General features: G+C 42.7%; 1 protein-coding gene across 2 annotated transcripts in view; it reads right to left on the bottom strand.

Annotated features, from left to right (window-relative positions):
* LOC111227913 (dual specificity tyrosine-phosphorylation-regulated kinase 1B-like) overlaps positions 1-14,865 on the bottom strand; it is a 51,012-nt gene that overhangs the window by 1,741 nt on the left and 34,406 nt on the right. For both annotated transcript variants that reach the window (XM_022753662.1, XM_022753661.1), the window contains exons 2-12: positions 8,720-8,886; positions 7,428-7,547; positions 6,193-6,381; positions 5,516-5,663; positions 4,432-4,581; positions 3,888-4,024; positions 3,093-3,239; positions 2,526-2,666; positions 1,905-2,025; positions 1,215-1,397; positions 399-502 (exon numbers count right to left, since the gene is read on the bottom strand). In XM_022753662.1, the coding sequence (XP_022609383.1) occupies positions 399-502; positions 1,215-1,397; positions 1,905-2,025; positions 2,526-2,666; positions 3,093-3,239; positions 3,888-4,024; positions 4,432-4,581; positions 5,516-5,663; positions 6,193-6,381; positions 7,428-7,547; positions 8,720-8,788 (1,509 nt within the window). In that variant the 5' untranslated portion in view covers positions 8,789-8,886. The remainder of the gene's footprint in view (positions 1-398; positions 503-1,214; positions 1,398-1,904; positions 2,026-2,525; positions 2,667-3,092; positions 3,240-3,887; positions 4,025-4,431; positions 4,582-5,515; positions 5,664-6,192; positions 6,382-7,427; positions 7,548-8,719; positions 8,887-14,865) is intronic.

The following is a 14,865-nucleotide window of genomic DNA, read 5'->3' on the forward strand; positions in this document are numbered from 1 at the left end:
GGGGGCAGAAACACAGAGGTGAGACACATTCAGGGTCCTTCTCTGACGGAGGAACTTACAGAACCCCAACAGAACACCATCAACACCATCTACATCATCTGTTGTCTCTGGTTCTGCTGGTTTCCACCCGCTTTAGTTCCTGGATCTAAATGTGTCACTGACACTGAACCCAAAGTCCTGGTTCTTTTATTTTGCCACTTACTATGATTGGGTCTGTGAAGGCTACACCAACAGTGTAGAGACACATTACAAACAAATAATAACAATATTAATAATGATAATATCATAATCAATGTTCTGTTTGTAGATCAGGGCTGTGGATGGTCGTTAACTCTGTGTGTGTGTGTGTGTGTGTGTGTGTGTGAGTGAAGCTGGTCAGTGGTGTGTGTGGTGTGTACCTGAGGGCTGGTCATCTCATAGTCTGAATGTGTAACAGCAGAGTTGTAGTAGCGGTTACTGTAGCGGTAGTTGCGGTTGTCATTGGAAGAACCACTGGAGCCACCTGGAGATAAAACACACCATCATTACACTCACAGTACAGCTAACTTGATCTGATCTCTCACTGTGGTTTTGAATCTGCTGGTTGGTTCACTTTTTGGATCAAAGAAAAAGATCTCTGTACTTGTAGTTCTGATTCATAGTGACTTTACTTTGTAAATTTAGTGAAGAGAGAAACAATAAAAATAAAAATCTGTTTAGTCCCGAAAACTCTTTCCCTTCTCTTTGCTCTCTCCATAACAGTGTCAGAAAATCACAAATTAAGAGCCTGTTTTCCTGTTTCTTGTTGTTGGGTGGTACTGGTCAGTGCAGGTGTCATTGATTGTTACCATGGTAACATTGGTCTTAGGCCTGAGGTGTTTAATTTTTTTGGTTTAAAATGAGTTTTTATTTTTGTGAAACAGTCTAACATGAGACTGATCTATGAGCAACATGAAGACTGGACCAACACTACAGACTGGCCCCTCAGGTGAAGAGGAACCTGACCCGCCTACAGTCTGCTTTCAGCCAGCACCAGCTTCACCTGTTTGTTGTTCCACTGGAGAATGAGTCTGTTTCTGACACCTACAGGAGACACACCACCCTGTTCTCCCATCTCACCCCACCTGGGACACCTCAGCTCCTCCATGAGGTAATGTGAGTGAATAATGTTAAACTCATTTTCCTGGAGGAGAACGGAGTGACTGAGTGTGTGGATCAGGCTGAGTGTGCTTTACCAGAGCTAGAGACAGAGCTAGTAGTGGAGGTTGAATGGGAGTGGTCCATGGCAGGAGAGGTGGATGTAGATGAACTGGTGTTGGTTCCTTCATCTGTCGTCTTCTTGAAGAAATTGTGCTGCAGGGCGTAGAATGGCGTGATGCGGCTTTTAGGGTCATAGTCCAACATACGCAGGATCAGGTCTGGAACAAGACAAACATGATGATGAGGAGAAAGTTTAACAAACACTGACAGAGACACGTGTTCTTCTGTGTGAATGAACATTGGCTGTGGTCAAAAAGTCAGAATAATCTCCTTTCCTGTCTGGACACCTGCTGTCTGAAGGAGGCGGAGCCTTCAGTGTCTACCTCTACAGGAGAGGCCAGCTTACACAGGTGTTCAGAGTGTGTGTGTAAATGTCCTTTATGATGAATGCACCATGTCAGACATCACAGTGCAGCTGATTCCTCCCAACTGTCTGTGAGTTTTCAGTAGTTTAACTGAAGGGGAAGTTGGACACTGGTTTTTGTATCTGTGTGTAAAGTTCATGCAGATATTAAAGGAACATTTCATCATTTATATAGTATTCATCACTGTGGCAAATATATAATACAAATATATTTATTTATTTTTTATTTATATAAATATAAATATCATCTGATAATGTTTGGTCAACCAGTCTAGTGTCTACTGCTGCAGTGTTGGTTTACCTTTAAACTTCAGGTAGTCACAGGGGGCGTGTCCTGGCTCCCCTGCCCTCCGGCCCCCGGGGCCCCCAGTCTCCACACCCAAAATCTCATGGAGACGCCGCGTGGCTGGAGGCTTATACTCCTGGAAACACACAAACATTTCAGCACAGAAGAATATGAATTCAGGATCCTCCATGTAGATAAACAGGTGGTGACAGACTCACTGCTCCAACACAGACACACATCTGCACTGAAGCACTTCCTGTACAGCAACAGTGTCGTCACACCATGTGAACATGTGCTGAGGTTTACTGGGTTAACTCTCAGACACTGAGACAGGCCCTGACAATCTGCCGACTGGGTTTTGGACAATTGTTCAACTCTCGTCTTGCCTGCAGAATAATATTTACATTTTGAATTCAGTCAGAGTCTTTGTTGAACTTTTTCTTTGTCAGCATGTAAACATCTTTTCAATCAGGTACTTTCACTGTCACCGGGGCCTTGAGCAGCAGCCTGGAGCAGACGCACTGTGAGTGTTTTATTTACTGTGGTGTCTGTTGTTGACAGTCAGTGGATGAACCACCACAGCTAGACTGAAGGACAGACGTGTAAATGAAAGTGTGAATGGAGCTGAATGAAAACCTTTTTGATGTCCTTGTTCTTCTTCACTGTCCACAGACCGTCTGACAGTTTGTCAAAATACTTCCTGGCTTTAGGAGCTGCATCCAGCATGTGGCTGGGGGGGACCCCCAGGACCTCCACAATCTTATTCATCTGGTCAACCTGCACACACACACACACACACACACACACACACACACACAGAAAATGAGTCTTTGTATTGTTTAAATATCACATTTGGATTAAGGAGGCAACATGCTGCAGTACTGTAAAATCCTGAATGACAGTAATCAGTCTTAATGAGACTCGTTATGTGAACAAACTCCTCACATGCCCAGAAGACACTGAGCAGAGCCAACGAGGAAAATATTGAATATTGTTATTAATGTCTAATATTCAACAGCTCTACTCTCCCTGCTGTGATGTATTTAGATGATAGCTCATGTTTGAGCTGTTCATGAGCACACAATGTTAGCCTTGACTTCCTGTACACATAACTAACAACTAACTACCAACAACAAACTACAGCCTAAACCACGATGACACTGCCTCATCACTCAGCTCTGTTGATGGAGGAGTTGCTGTTACCTCGTTGGAGCCACTGAACAGAGGCTCTCCAGTGTGCATCTCCACCAGGATGCATCCCAGAGACCACATGTCGATGGCCAGGTCATACGGCATTCCCAGCAGGACCTCCGGAGAGCGGTAGAACCTGCTCTGGATGTACTGGTAGATCTGCGAGGAGGACAGGGGGGAGGTGGAGAGGAGGTTAGACACTCGACACTACCTTCAGTTAATCTGACTGTTATTTTCTCACATATTCTGACATCTTCAGATGTTTAGTTTCAAGTGATTCAGAGTCAGAGTCAGTTCACTGTCATGTACAGTAAAAAGTATCAAGTCTGTCAGGAAATGTTTAAGATTTATACTAAAATGATTCATCAATAATCAACATAGTTACTGATTACATGTCTGTTGATGGATTAATCGACCATTAGTTGCAGCTCTAAAGCAGAGGTCGGTCGCTGCTGTGGAGCATCTTGTCATCTTTAAGAGTTAAGATGAAGTCCACTGACTGCTGCTGTTCCAGCTGCTGTTCCAGCTGCTGTCCACTGTGAGGCACTGTGCTCTCCTCACAGAGCAGCAGCTTCATCCACTCACTCACTCACCCTCACTCAGTCACTGCTGCTACAGAGGCTCCTTCTATCCTTCTAATACTACACCACTAATTCATTCATTCATCACTCATTCATCTAGCTTCTAAACCCTAATGATGAACTGATGAGTACACTTTAACAGACATTTTGGGAAGGTGTGTGTGTGTGTGTGTGTGTGTGTGTGTGTGTGTGTGTGTGTGTGTGTGTGTGTGTGAACCCGGCTCACCCTCTGTCCCAGCTGGCAGGAGGATCCAAAGTCGACTATCTTGATGGCGGATCTCTTGGGGTTACACAGCAGGATGTTCTCTGGTTTCAGGTCGCAGTGGATGATTGACAGCTCCGGAGTGGCCAGGAATAATAACGCTGTGCACAGAAAGGACATTGTTACTACTGTTGTTATCAGGACCAGCTTCAGCACTGGTTATATGTGGTGTGGACTGGGACTGTAACTGGAAACCAGTTACTGGATCAGTGACTGGAACATCAAAGATTTAGCCTACTTTAAGATGATAAATGTTTTCTTGAAATTCCAGCTGCAATGAATCTGAATGTATTATCATCAGCATTGTCCTGATTTAATCTTTTAATCATTAAATGATTAAATCATTTGTATGACTGGACGACGATCTGATGATGTATTAAACCTGCAGCCAAAAGTTTTTCTTTTTGCCACTTGGGGGCAGACCTGCACAACGAGCCGAGCCGAACATGAAAGTGTGTGTGTGTGTGTGTGTGTGTGTGTGTGTGTGTGTGTGTGTGTGTTTGTGTACCTGTACAGAGCTGCTGTGCAAATTTCCTAGTGAGGTTGAGGGAGACTCCTCTGAAGTTGGTGTTCCTCAGCAGGTCGTACAGGTTGTAGCTCAACAACTCAAACACCAAACAGAGATGGTTCCTAAACATAAAGTGACGCTTCAGGTGGACTGCACAGACACAGAACGACACACACACACACAGACACACAGACACACACACAGACACACACAGATGGGAAACAAGGAAGAGCGTTAACAGAGAACAATCAAATCATTTCCTGTCAGATGTACAGTAAGTGACATTTACCAAACTTCTTATGAAAGATGAGGTACAGAGTCATTAATGTTCACACTACAGGAGCCTGTCACCCGACAGTACTGACCCAGACCAGCTCAACCTGTCTGATACATGGTTCTGGTTCTTGTCTCCAGCTACATCAAACAAAACAAAGCCTTGTTGTCTTTTTCTGGAGCTTTCAACAGCACCTCACAGTCTTCATCAGTGGATCAGTTGTCATCGTTTGAGCTGAGTATGGTGATGACAACAGAGCCGTCTCCATGACAACTGATGAAGACTGTGAGATGTAGCTGAAAACTAAACTAAAAATCATCGAGTGGACTTACACTCACTGTAGTGACGTGTGCAAAACAGGAAGCAGGCTTGTGAGGTGTTTAGTAAAAGTCTATCTGCTCCATCAGACTCACACAGCTGTACCACTCCCTGTGTAGCCAGGATCACCGTGGAAGCCAGCTTTTATCTTTATTGTGTTTTTATTGTGCAGTTTTGTGTTATTGTGAAATGAAGAATGAGGTTAGTGTGATGTGAGCGTCTGCCTGCAGGAGGCGCTGCAGAGGAGAAAACTGACCTACAGCGTTAAAAAAAAACCCTGGCGTCTTGATGTCAGTGATACTGTGTCAGAGTCATGTGGATTGACACATTTATAGAAACACAAGTGTCTCAGTGACAGACGACTAACAACACCTCACAGATGCTTCATGTCTGCAGCCTCGACGGAGTCACAGAGGCTACAGTCTAACACACCCAACACACCAGAAACATGTTACACCTCTGTACCAGGCGTGTTTGTGTCGTTCTTCTTACCTATGTAATATTTCATCTCAGTGTCGTGCTTGTTCATGAGCTCCAGCAGGCGAAGTTCGATCTGTGCCTGGTTTAGAAATGCCTTTTTGTTCTTAATGATCTTAATGGCGACCCATTCCTGCTCGTGGTGGTCGTAGGCCTTCACCACCTGCAAACACACACCAACACACTTAAACATGACATCACAGACAGACACACACACTGAGAGCTTTTCATTTTCTGATGTCCCAGACTATCAGGGTGCTGGCAGGACTTTGTCTTGTCATGTTTAGAACATGTAACATGGAGGAGAACTGCTGTGATTAAAGCTAATGAGGACTAATTGTAAAGAGTCCTCCCTAAATACACACAGGAAACTGTCTTTAACACAAACTGTCCTTTTTTTACATTTATGTTCATGCACAGATTAAACATGACAGTCAGGGTATTATTTAGCTTTCCCTGCCTTTATGCTAAGCTAGGCTAACGATGACCTGACCGTCTCACTCACAGAAACAGAGCAGATATATCTCCAAAATATTGAACTGTCCCTTTAAATTCATTGACAGACTCTGGGCCTGTTTGTTTGGTCTATCCATCAGTTCCGGATCTGAAACCACTGAACCATGATCGTCTGTGAGGACCAGAGTTAAACGTGGACTCAGTTCTCCTCCTGACGTCTCCTCTGTGGACCTCACCTGTCCGAACGAGCCCTTCCCGATCAGCGAGTCTATCTCATAGCGGTCCAGCCACTTCTCTCCATTTTTCACAATATAGTCGTAGTTGTCGTCATCGTAGCCGTCGTTGTAGACTTTTCTCTCCTTCTTGGTGCTGCTGTCCTCTGGAGGGACCTGCTGGGCCCGCCGCTTCTTCTTAGTATAGTACACCTGTGGAGGACAACACAGCTCAGGGTCCAGCTCTGCTTCATCATCAAATCGTCTGTTTGTGTAACTTGCTTTCATGATTGCGTTCTTCTTCTTGTCCGTCTCCTCTGAACAGACACTGGATTTTGTGTTAAATGTAACTTTTACACACCTGTCATCACTACAGCTGTTAGTCCCTGGTGTAAAGCAGAGTCTCCTCATGTCCACACCAGTGGACCTGCACAGGTACAGTACATATACCTGTCTCCATGGTAACTAACCTCTACAGCCTGCTCTGATTCAGAGTAACTCCAGTTGTCTGATGTGTTGTGTACACTTTACACTGTTAGCAGCAACAATCAAATACAATAATCACGTTTTATTTTAACTAAATACAAACATTCATGGCACTTGAGTGAGTCACCTGATCTCATGGTGAAGGTGGTCACTTTACTGTCCAAACAACAGACACATCATGAGGTTGACACTGTTACAGATGAACTGTCCCTTTAAGTCAATTACATCTAAGTTCCAGGGTCCGGTTGCACAAACACCTTAAGTTTTCTACTTAAGTATGACCCTTAAGGTTTTATTTCTCCTTCTCTGAGGGAATTACTTAGGTGTTGCACAGATGTGGTATATGTGGCATAAAACATTTTTTTCCAATTATCACCATGAACGCAGTCAAGTAATTCCTTGTTTTGTGCAACTGTATTTCGTATTCTGTATTTTAAGGAAATCTTAATGCATTCTTAGAGGGAAATCTTAACTGTTTTGTGCAACTGGCCCCAGAATATTGTGACACAGAACCACAAGTGAAGAGAGGAAACACACAGTTTAGTTCAGCTCATTTAAACCTGACTCTCTCAGGCCCAGTACTGAACACCTCTGCCACCAACCCCCAACAATAAACCCTCCCTGATGAACCCTGGGTGGAGGTCCCACTGACACACAAGTATGTCAGGGACCTCGAACATCACATGAGATGCAGAAAACAGGCAAATACACTGATAACCTGAGTGTGTGTGTGTGTGTGTGTGTGTGTGTGTGTGTGTGTGTGTCAGTCATACCTCATTGATGTGCTTGTAAGTTTTGATGAGGTCAACAGAGAGTTTCCTCAGTGGGGCGCTGGCAGGGTCTCTGAAACTAGGGGGGATCCTCCGCTGGAGTATGGTCATATCAGACAGCACCTGCAGAGAACAGCAACATGTCTCACACACATGACTCGAATCTGATGGTTTACATGTTAACAAGACTGACAGTCTGATGCACCAGGATGATATAACTGATGCTTTTTAAACAGAAGAAACTGTGGATCAATTCAAACTCACTTTAAGTTTGTGTTTTTAAAACGAAGACCTCCACATTGAAGTAAAGGTACCACATTATACAGGCAAACATATAGCATGGGGGGTATCAACACATCTGCATCATCTACAGACACAACACACTGTGAAGGTGAATGAAAACCCTTTGTAACAATCTGCTTCTATATAGACATCATTTTGTGTCGTGTATGTAGTTAAATTTAGAGTCGACATTAGCCTAACTTAAACACTGTCTCTTTGTCTATCATCATATTTATAAATAAAGATAGAATGGTGCTCATGTCCCAGTATTTTTTAGTGTTAGTCTATTTGAAGCCTCTCCTCCCTGTGCTGTGAGTCCTTCCTCTGATACATTACATGAGCAGTGTTTGTTCAGTGGGGTCTCCTGAACCACCTTCATCTGCTCCTTCGCTCTGTTCTTGACTGAAATCAAGCTAATCCTGCTACATTACTCCTGTCATATTCACCTGTGTGATGAGGTCACACCAGGTGGATGGTGTATAGCAGCAGGCTGGTGGCACTGGAAGCTCCTCAGGTAGAGGGATGAGGTTTGGGTAGAGCATTTGCATACTGCTGTTGGCAATGATTACCATGGTAACCAACAACAAACTGAGCACCAATAGACCAACCCCAAAACCCAATCAAATAGAAACAGGAGTTAACATTGGTGTTTTTTTCCACCTCTGGAGACAGCTGTTGGTGAGTAAAAGAATGAAGTTTGATGCTGAACTCACAACGCTTCTTCAACAGTGGCTAATGCTAATGTTAGCTATGTTGCGATAGCAAAATCTTACATATAGCTCCTTTAACGGTGGATAAGGATGAACTGATATTCATGTATATAGTGTGTACACAGACACTGACTTTTCATAGACAGTGAAAGTTCACCTTGTCACAGTGGGCGTGGCTTTACCTGTAGATTTATACTTGTGTGTGTTGTCTTGTTTTTACACTATTTTACTGTTAAACTGTACTTTTTCTCGTGGGACGAGACATTTGTGGCATCAATGAATGTGTGTGTGTGTGTGTCTTACCTGCTGCTGCTCGGCCATGGAGTGGATGGAGCTGAAGGTGGGGTGTGTATGTGTGTGCTGGCTGGTCATGGCTGGCTCAGCGAGGGAGAAGCCCTGGGCAGTGGAGGAGGAGGAGGAGGAGGAGGAGGAGGAGGAGGAGGTGGGCGGACATCCTGAGCTGCTTACACCTGAAGAGGGAGAGAGAGAGAGCGAGAGAGAGAGAGAGAGAGAGAGAGATGATCAGAGAGGGAAACTCCAACATTTTAATCCATTCCTCTGCCTCCATCTTTGGTCCAACACAGCTCCTGCTGTTCTATCAGAGACCACGCCTCCATCACACCACAGTCATTGATCATCAGTCTCCAGAACAGACACACATACTGTACCACCTGTACCACACATATCCAACAAGAGCAACAGGACCGTCTTTACCAAGTCCCAGAAAACACCCAAGCAGTTTAAACACATTCTGTGATAACCTTATAGTGACCAACTATGTCATACTGAAGTAGTGGTTAGTTATTATGACTCAACTAACAGAATAAAATACAACTTTACTGTCCACTTTCATTTATTGACATGAAAGATTTATTGACATCAAAGGGCGGGGCTTAGCAGGACTTTGCCCATAACTCAAGTTGTCTTAGAGCAAACCTGATGAAACTCAGTGATGACATCAGTCACTGTGTCCTGAACATACACAACACTTCAAACAATACACTTTATACTTCAGTTACACACATGCGACAATAACAATTAATCAAACACACAACACAACCCCGACCAGCTGTAGCTGAAACAGGATAGAAGCAGCTCAGCATCATAACAGACACGTGTGTGTTTGGTCTCACTCTTTTAAACAGTGACTTAACTTCAGGCCTGAAACCTGCTCCTTGCTGCTCATCACTTTAACTTTGGTGGATTGAGTTGTTTCTTTCTACTGAGATCAAAAAGGTCAGAACCTGTAAACTGATGCCTGCGGGTTCATTCTTTTTCTTCTCTTTGCTGCTCTGTCTCACATTTGATGTCAGTATCCCGCCCCTTTGTCACTTAGGAGATCAGGTGTGTTTCCTTATCTCATTTAGTTTTTTTTAGATATTATGTATTATCTTATTTATTTATCTCATTTTAATTCTTTTTTTGTTTTTACGTTGAATTGTAATTAAAGTTCAAGTAAGTCCACTGTTAAAAAGACCCAGTTCAAGTTCAATAAATGCATCGTAATTGTGATCTCAATATTGATCAAAATAATCGTGATTATGATTTTTGCCATAATCAAACGGCCCTACTACTGGTTCATCTTGCAGCGGTGAACTCTGTAAAGGTGAACCTCAGGTCAAATTTCTATCTGTTAAAAGTTGCACTTGAATGCACCACAAAGGAAACCACCTGGCTACCAACATGAACCTACACTCTGCCTGTTACAGAACAAGCTAGCCACTATCTAATTCAACAGTCATATACCTGGGATATAGCCTTTATCATTTAATAAAAAAATTTGAACTGTTTTATTTTGCTTTGGTCTTATCGACTTGTGGCGTTTTGCACGTGGAAGAAAAAAAAGGTGCAAAGGTCTGTATGAAAAACCAATTAGACAGCTCTCTACCCACAACTTCTTCAGTGCTTTAGTGATCAGCTGCTAATGTGGGCCAACACTGGGCTGAGCAAACCCTGCCGGACACACAACAAAAGCTTCAGACGGTGGTCGGCACAGGAGTCTGTACATATATAAATGTGTCAGTGAGCAGCATCAGTTGGTCTTTGGTTTTTCAGCTGTGTGGAAATATCAAACTCACTGTCAAATAGTTTGTGTCTGAATGGTTCATTTAATCTGATAAGAGACTGTCAGCAGCTTTAAAATATAGACTGATGTATAATATTTACTGTGGCAAGAACAAGTCAGTGAACCCTTTAGAGTTATTTCCATTTATCTAATGTCTTAAAATATGATCAGATCATCTAAGTTACAATAATAAACAAACACAATCTATTGTAACTAATAACACAAATCATTGTGTTGTTCTTGTTCAAACATTCACAGTGTGGCTGGAAACTGTGTGTGAACTTATCGACTAATGACATGAACAGAAGCTAACTGGAGTCAGTTAGTGAAACCAGACTGGAGGTTCTGGGTCAGAGACACTTTGACTTATAAACAACACTCAGACATTTAGAGAAAAATCAACACAAAGATCTCAGAGACTGAGGATGAAGAAGAGTTGATAAGGATGAAGCTGAAAGAGTCAAAGAGTCATCTCCGCATCATGGAGGGGGAAAATAATTTATATTTTTATATATTTAATAAGTTTATGAAGGTCTCTTCCAGGATCATGTCAGGGTGTCTGTCCACCTGCTTAAGCTCAGGAGAAGCTGCTGATGCAGCCGGGGAATGACCCTACACAGTTTAAACACAACACAAAATGAACCACTGTCTATCACAAATCTTTGCATGTAAACTGTTCTTTAAAAATGGATACATTGTTTTGAGAATCGATATAGTATCACTAAACATACTATCGTGACAGTCAAGCATATCAATATTTACTTTAAAACAACAGAATGATGGAGTTTGTGTGAACGCAACATCAGCAACAAGAATCCACATTGTGAAAAACAGTTTGACCTATTAATGTAAAACAGGTAGCAAACATCACCAACCAGCAAAAGGCAGAAGCGTCAACACAATATAAAATCTAAACAATATAAAATATAAAATCTATAATCTATTAAATCTTTAAAGTCTAAATTCACTGTACATCTGTGTTTAAAGGTTTTATTGTGAAGCAGCAGCAGGAAATACAGTTTGCACTGCAGCAGTAACAGGAGAAGGAGAAGAGCACATCAGAAAACCGAGAAGATGCTCAATTCAATCAGATGGAAATAAGAACTTAACTCTAAAACATATATACTGAAGCACTGAGAGCTGACCACAGAAAGGCTTTGAAATGCTGTTTTCTCTACACAGTTTGGTTGGGAAATCCAGCCTGGACTGGCCGTGACACCAAGAACACTAAGGCAGGTTATACTGGGCCTGTGGGAAAAGGCCATTAGATGGACAATCTCAGATTTACATATGGAGGGAAAACCCAGTCAGTAATGCAGAGCTGCTGATCTCTATACGTGTCAAAGAAAGAGAGAGTTCAGGGCTGCAAAATGATGATGTCTATTTTTATGTCACTATAACATAATTCAGGGCAGACACTCTGAGTGAACATGTAAGAATAACTTTATAATTATAGGTTCCTCACCATTATTATCTTCCATACAGTCAGGTCTCCTGCTCTGTGCTCTATATCGTTTTTTTTAATGGCTCCCTCAGATTTTAAACAGAGCTGTGGCTAAATGAGGCTGTGTTTGAGAACAGCTTTGAACCTCTGTGTTGAACTGCATGTGTGTACTTTGTTCTGTTGTGTGATGAGGTAGAGAGAGTAATCCAATCACTGTCACTGGGACTGTTGTGGTGCTCTGGGTCCTGGCCTGCTTACAGACATGACACTGCTGGAGAGGGAGAATATCTGCCTAGTACTGAGAAATCTGCACCGTCTCTTTAAGAGACTGAGAGGCACTCACAGCACTTCCTCAATCTGGCATCCCCCTTCTTGCGCTGCCATTGGTTGGGGCCCCCTCTTTCTCTGTCAGCTGATTCGCTGTTGGTATCTAAGGGCTGGCTGGCCAGCACTCTATAAATAAACCCAGTGCTGTCTCAGCAACCAGCCTACAATACTCATTAGCTACTTCTCTCTCTCCTCTTCCGCCTTGCTCCTGCTAAGCAAGTAGCTTCCAATAGCAGGCCTGGCTCTCAGCAGCAGTCTGACATACTCTCCCCTAGCAACTCAACCCACCCTACCAGCCGCGCTCTCCTCCCCCTTTCCTTCATCATCCTTCCTGCTTTCTCAAAACCCTCTCTGCCACTGAATCTACTTCTGTTTATCCATCCATCATTCATACATCCCTCCATCCTCTCTCTCATCTTCCTCCTTCCTCACTTCACTCGACCGCTCAGTGGCTCAATAACAGACATCTTCTCCTTCCTGACGACTGTTTCATCTCCATCAGTTTGTGTTGATGCACAATGATGTAACAATATTTAGGGCAACAGTGAGGAGTCACTCCAGGCAGCACAGCAAGACACAATACAACACACAATATAACACACAATACAACACACAGCAACACAACACACAGCAACGCAAAGTACAATACACAGCAACACACACAATACAACACACAGCAACACAAAGTACAATACAACAGACAGTACGAGACACAACAACATACAATAACACAAGGAACAACACACTGAACAACAAACACAACAACCAGAACAAGACACAGAACAACAGACAGAACAACACACGGAACAACACATAGAACAATAAACAGAACAATAAACAGAGCAACTCATGGAACAATAAACAGAACAACACATAGAACAACACACAGAACAATAAACAGAACAACACATGGAACAATAAACAGAACAATAAACAGAACAACACACAGAACAATAAACAGAACAACACATAGAACAACACACGGAACAATAAACAGAACAACACACGGAACAACACACAGAACAACACACAGGACAACACAGAGTGCAACACACAATACAATACACAACAACATACAACAACAGACAGAATAACACGTGGAACAACAAACAGAACAACGCGTGGAACAACACACGGTACAACAAACAAAACAACACACGGGACAATAAACAGAACAACACACAGAACACAGACAGACAGAAACACTTCCTGTTCACAACCAGTTCCTCAATGATGAAAAACAACCCTTTAACATCAGTGTGCACACACATCTGTTAAATCCACCACTGTAGTCCAGACCAGACCACTTCCACTGATACAGAGTCCACGTCTGAAGAGTCCAACAGAACACAACAGTATTAAACTGATCTAGTCACAAACAGTGTAGAGACAGACTGATTCACAGTGAAACATTCACATGTTAAAACTGTGGTTACATGAAAAGCATAAAAACTACACATCTCCAATAAAGTGAGACTGAAACATTTCATCCCTGAATATGAACAAACCTTTTAAAGATTCGCTCCACACATGTTTTAAAACATGGAGCTAGAGCTACCTCAGGCTGTGTGCCACACCCACTAACATGGCTGCTCCAGTTACACTGGGTTCTGAACAGGTCCAGCTAATGCAACACAAACCAAATGCACCATGTCAAAGGAGTTGTCGAGCTGAGTGTGTGTGTGTGTGTGTGTTTGAAAATTACTGTTAGTGAGATGCAAACAGCACACCTGAACTGACCCAGCCAGACAACACACACACATCAGAAACATCAGCCCTTAATACACAATGACAACATGTCACACACACAGTGACAGGCTCAAAGAATTAATATAACATAAATCAAATGAGTAAGTTAAATGGCTCTCAGTAGAACTCATACATCCATCAAGGCCAAACATTTTCTTCCACCAGATCCAGATTATTATCTGGATCTGCACCAAACTGTAAACACTAATATGTCTGATTGTTTACATTGATATCCATACATTATTTCCTGAGAAACTGACGAAAAGGTCAAAAATGTTCTGTCTCACAATGTGAAGTAAAAAAAAAAAACGTCCCTTCACAAAGTCTGGTGTAAATCAGTTTTTGTGTAACCCTGCTGACAAACTAACACACAGATATATTACTGCTGCTTGCATGTACAGAGTTTTTCTGTTAAGACTCCGGCTGACTGTTGTGGTCTCAGCATGACTTCAGGTTTTTACCCTCTGTCCACTAACAAACTACAGACCCGTCATTTCCCAGAGTATCCCAGTTCTGTGCTGCATGTTCCATGTGAACTCTACAGTGGACTGTGAACCAGGATTCTGGTGCACATGTGAACACACTTGGAGTGACACATGGATACACCCCAGGTGTGAACTGAGATCAAGATGCACAGAAACGTGTAACTTCACCCAAAACTTCCCACGGGTCCTGAAACTGACTGACTCCACCTGATGAACATACTGAGGCAGGGGCTAACATCTGAGTAAGCTCTTTGTGTTTAATATACACACAGTACATATATGTTCACTGCAGTGACTGAAGACTTGCACAGTATCAATCTGTATCCACAAATCAAGTCACATCTTTTGGCCTTCATCTAAGCTTTAAACTCGTCACATG

Source organism: Seriola dumerili, unplaced genomic scaffold, assembly GCF_002260705.1.
Source record: "Seriola dumerili isolate Sdu_G_001 unplaced genomic scaffold, Sdu_1.0 BDQW01000191.1, whole genome shotgun sequence".
NCBI classification, from domain to species: Eukaryota; Metazoa; Chordata; class Actinopteri; order Carangiformes; family Carangidae; genus Seriola; species Seriola dumerili.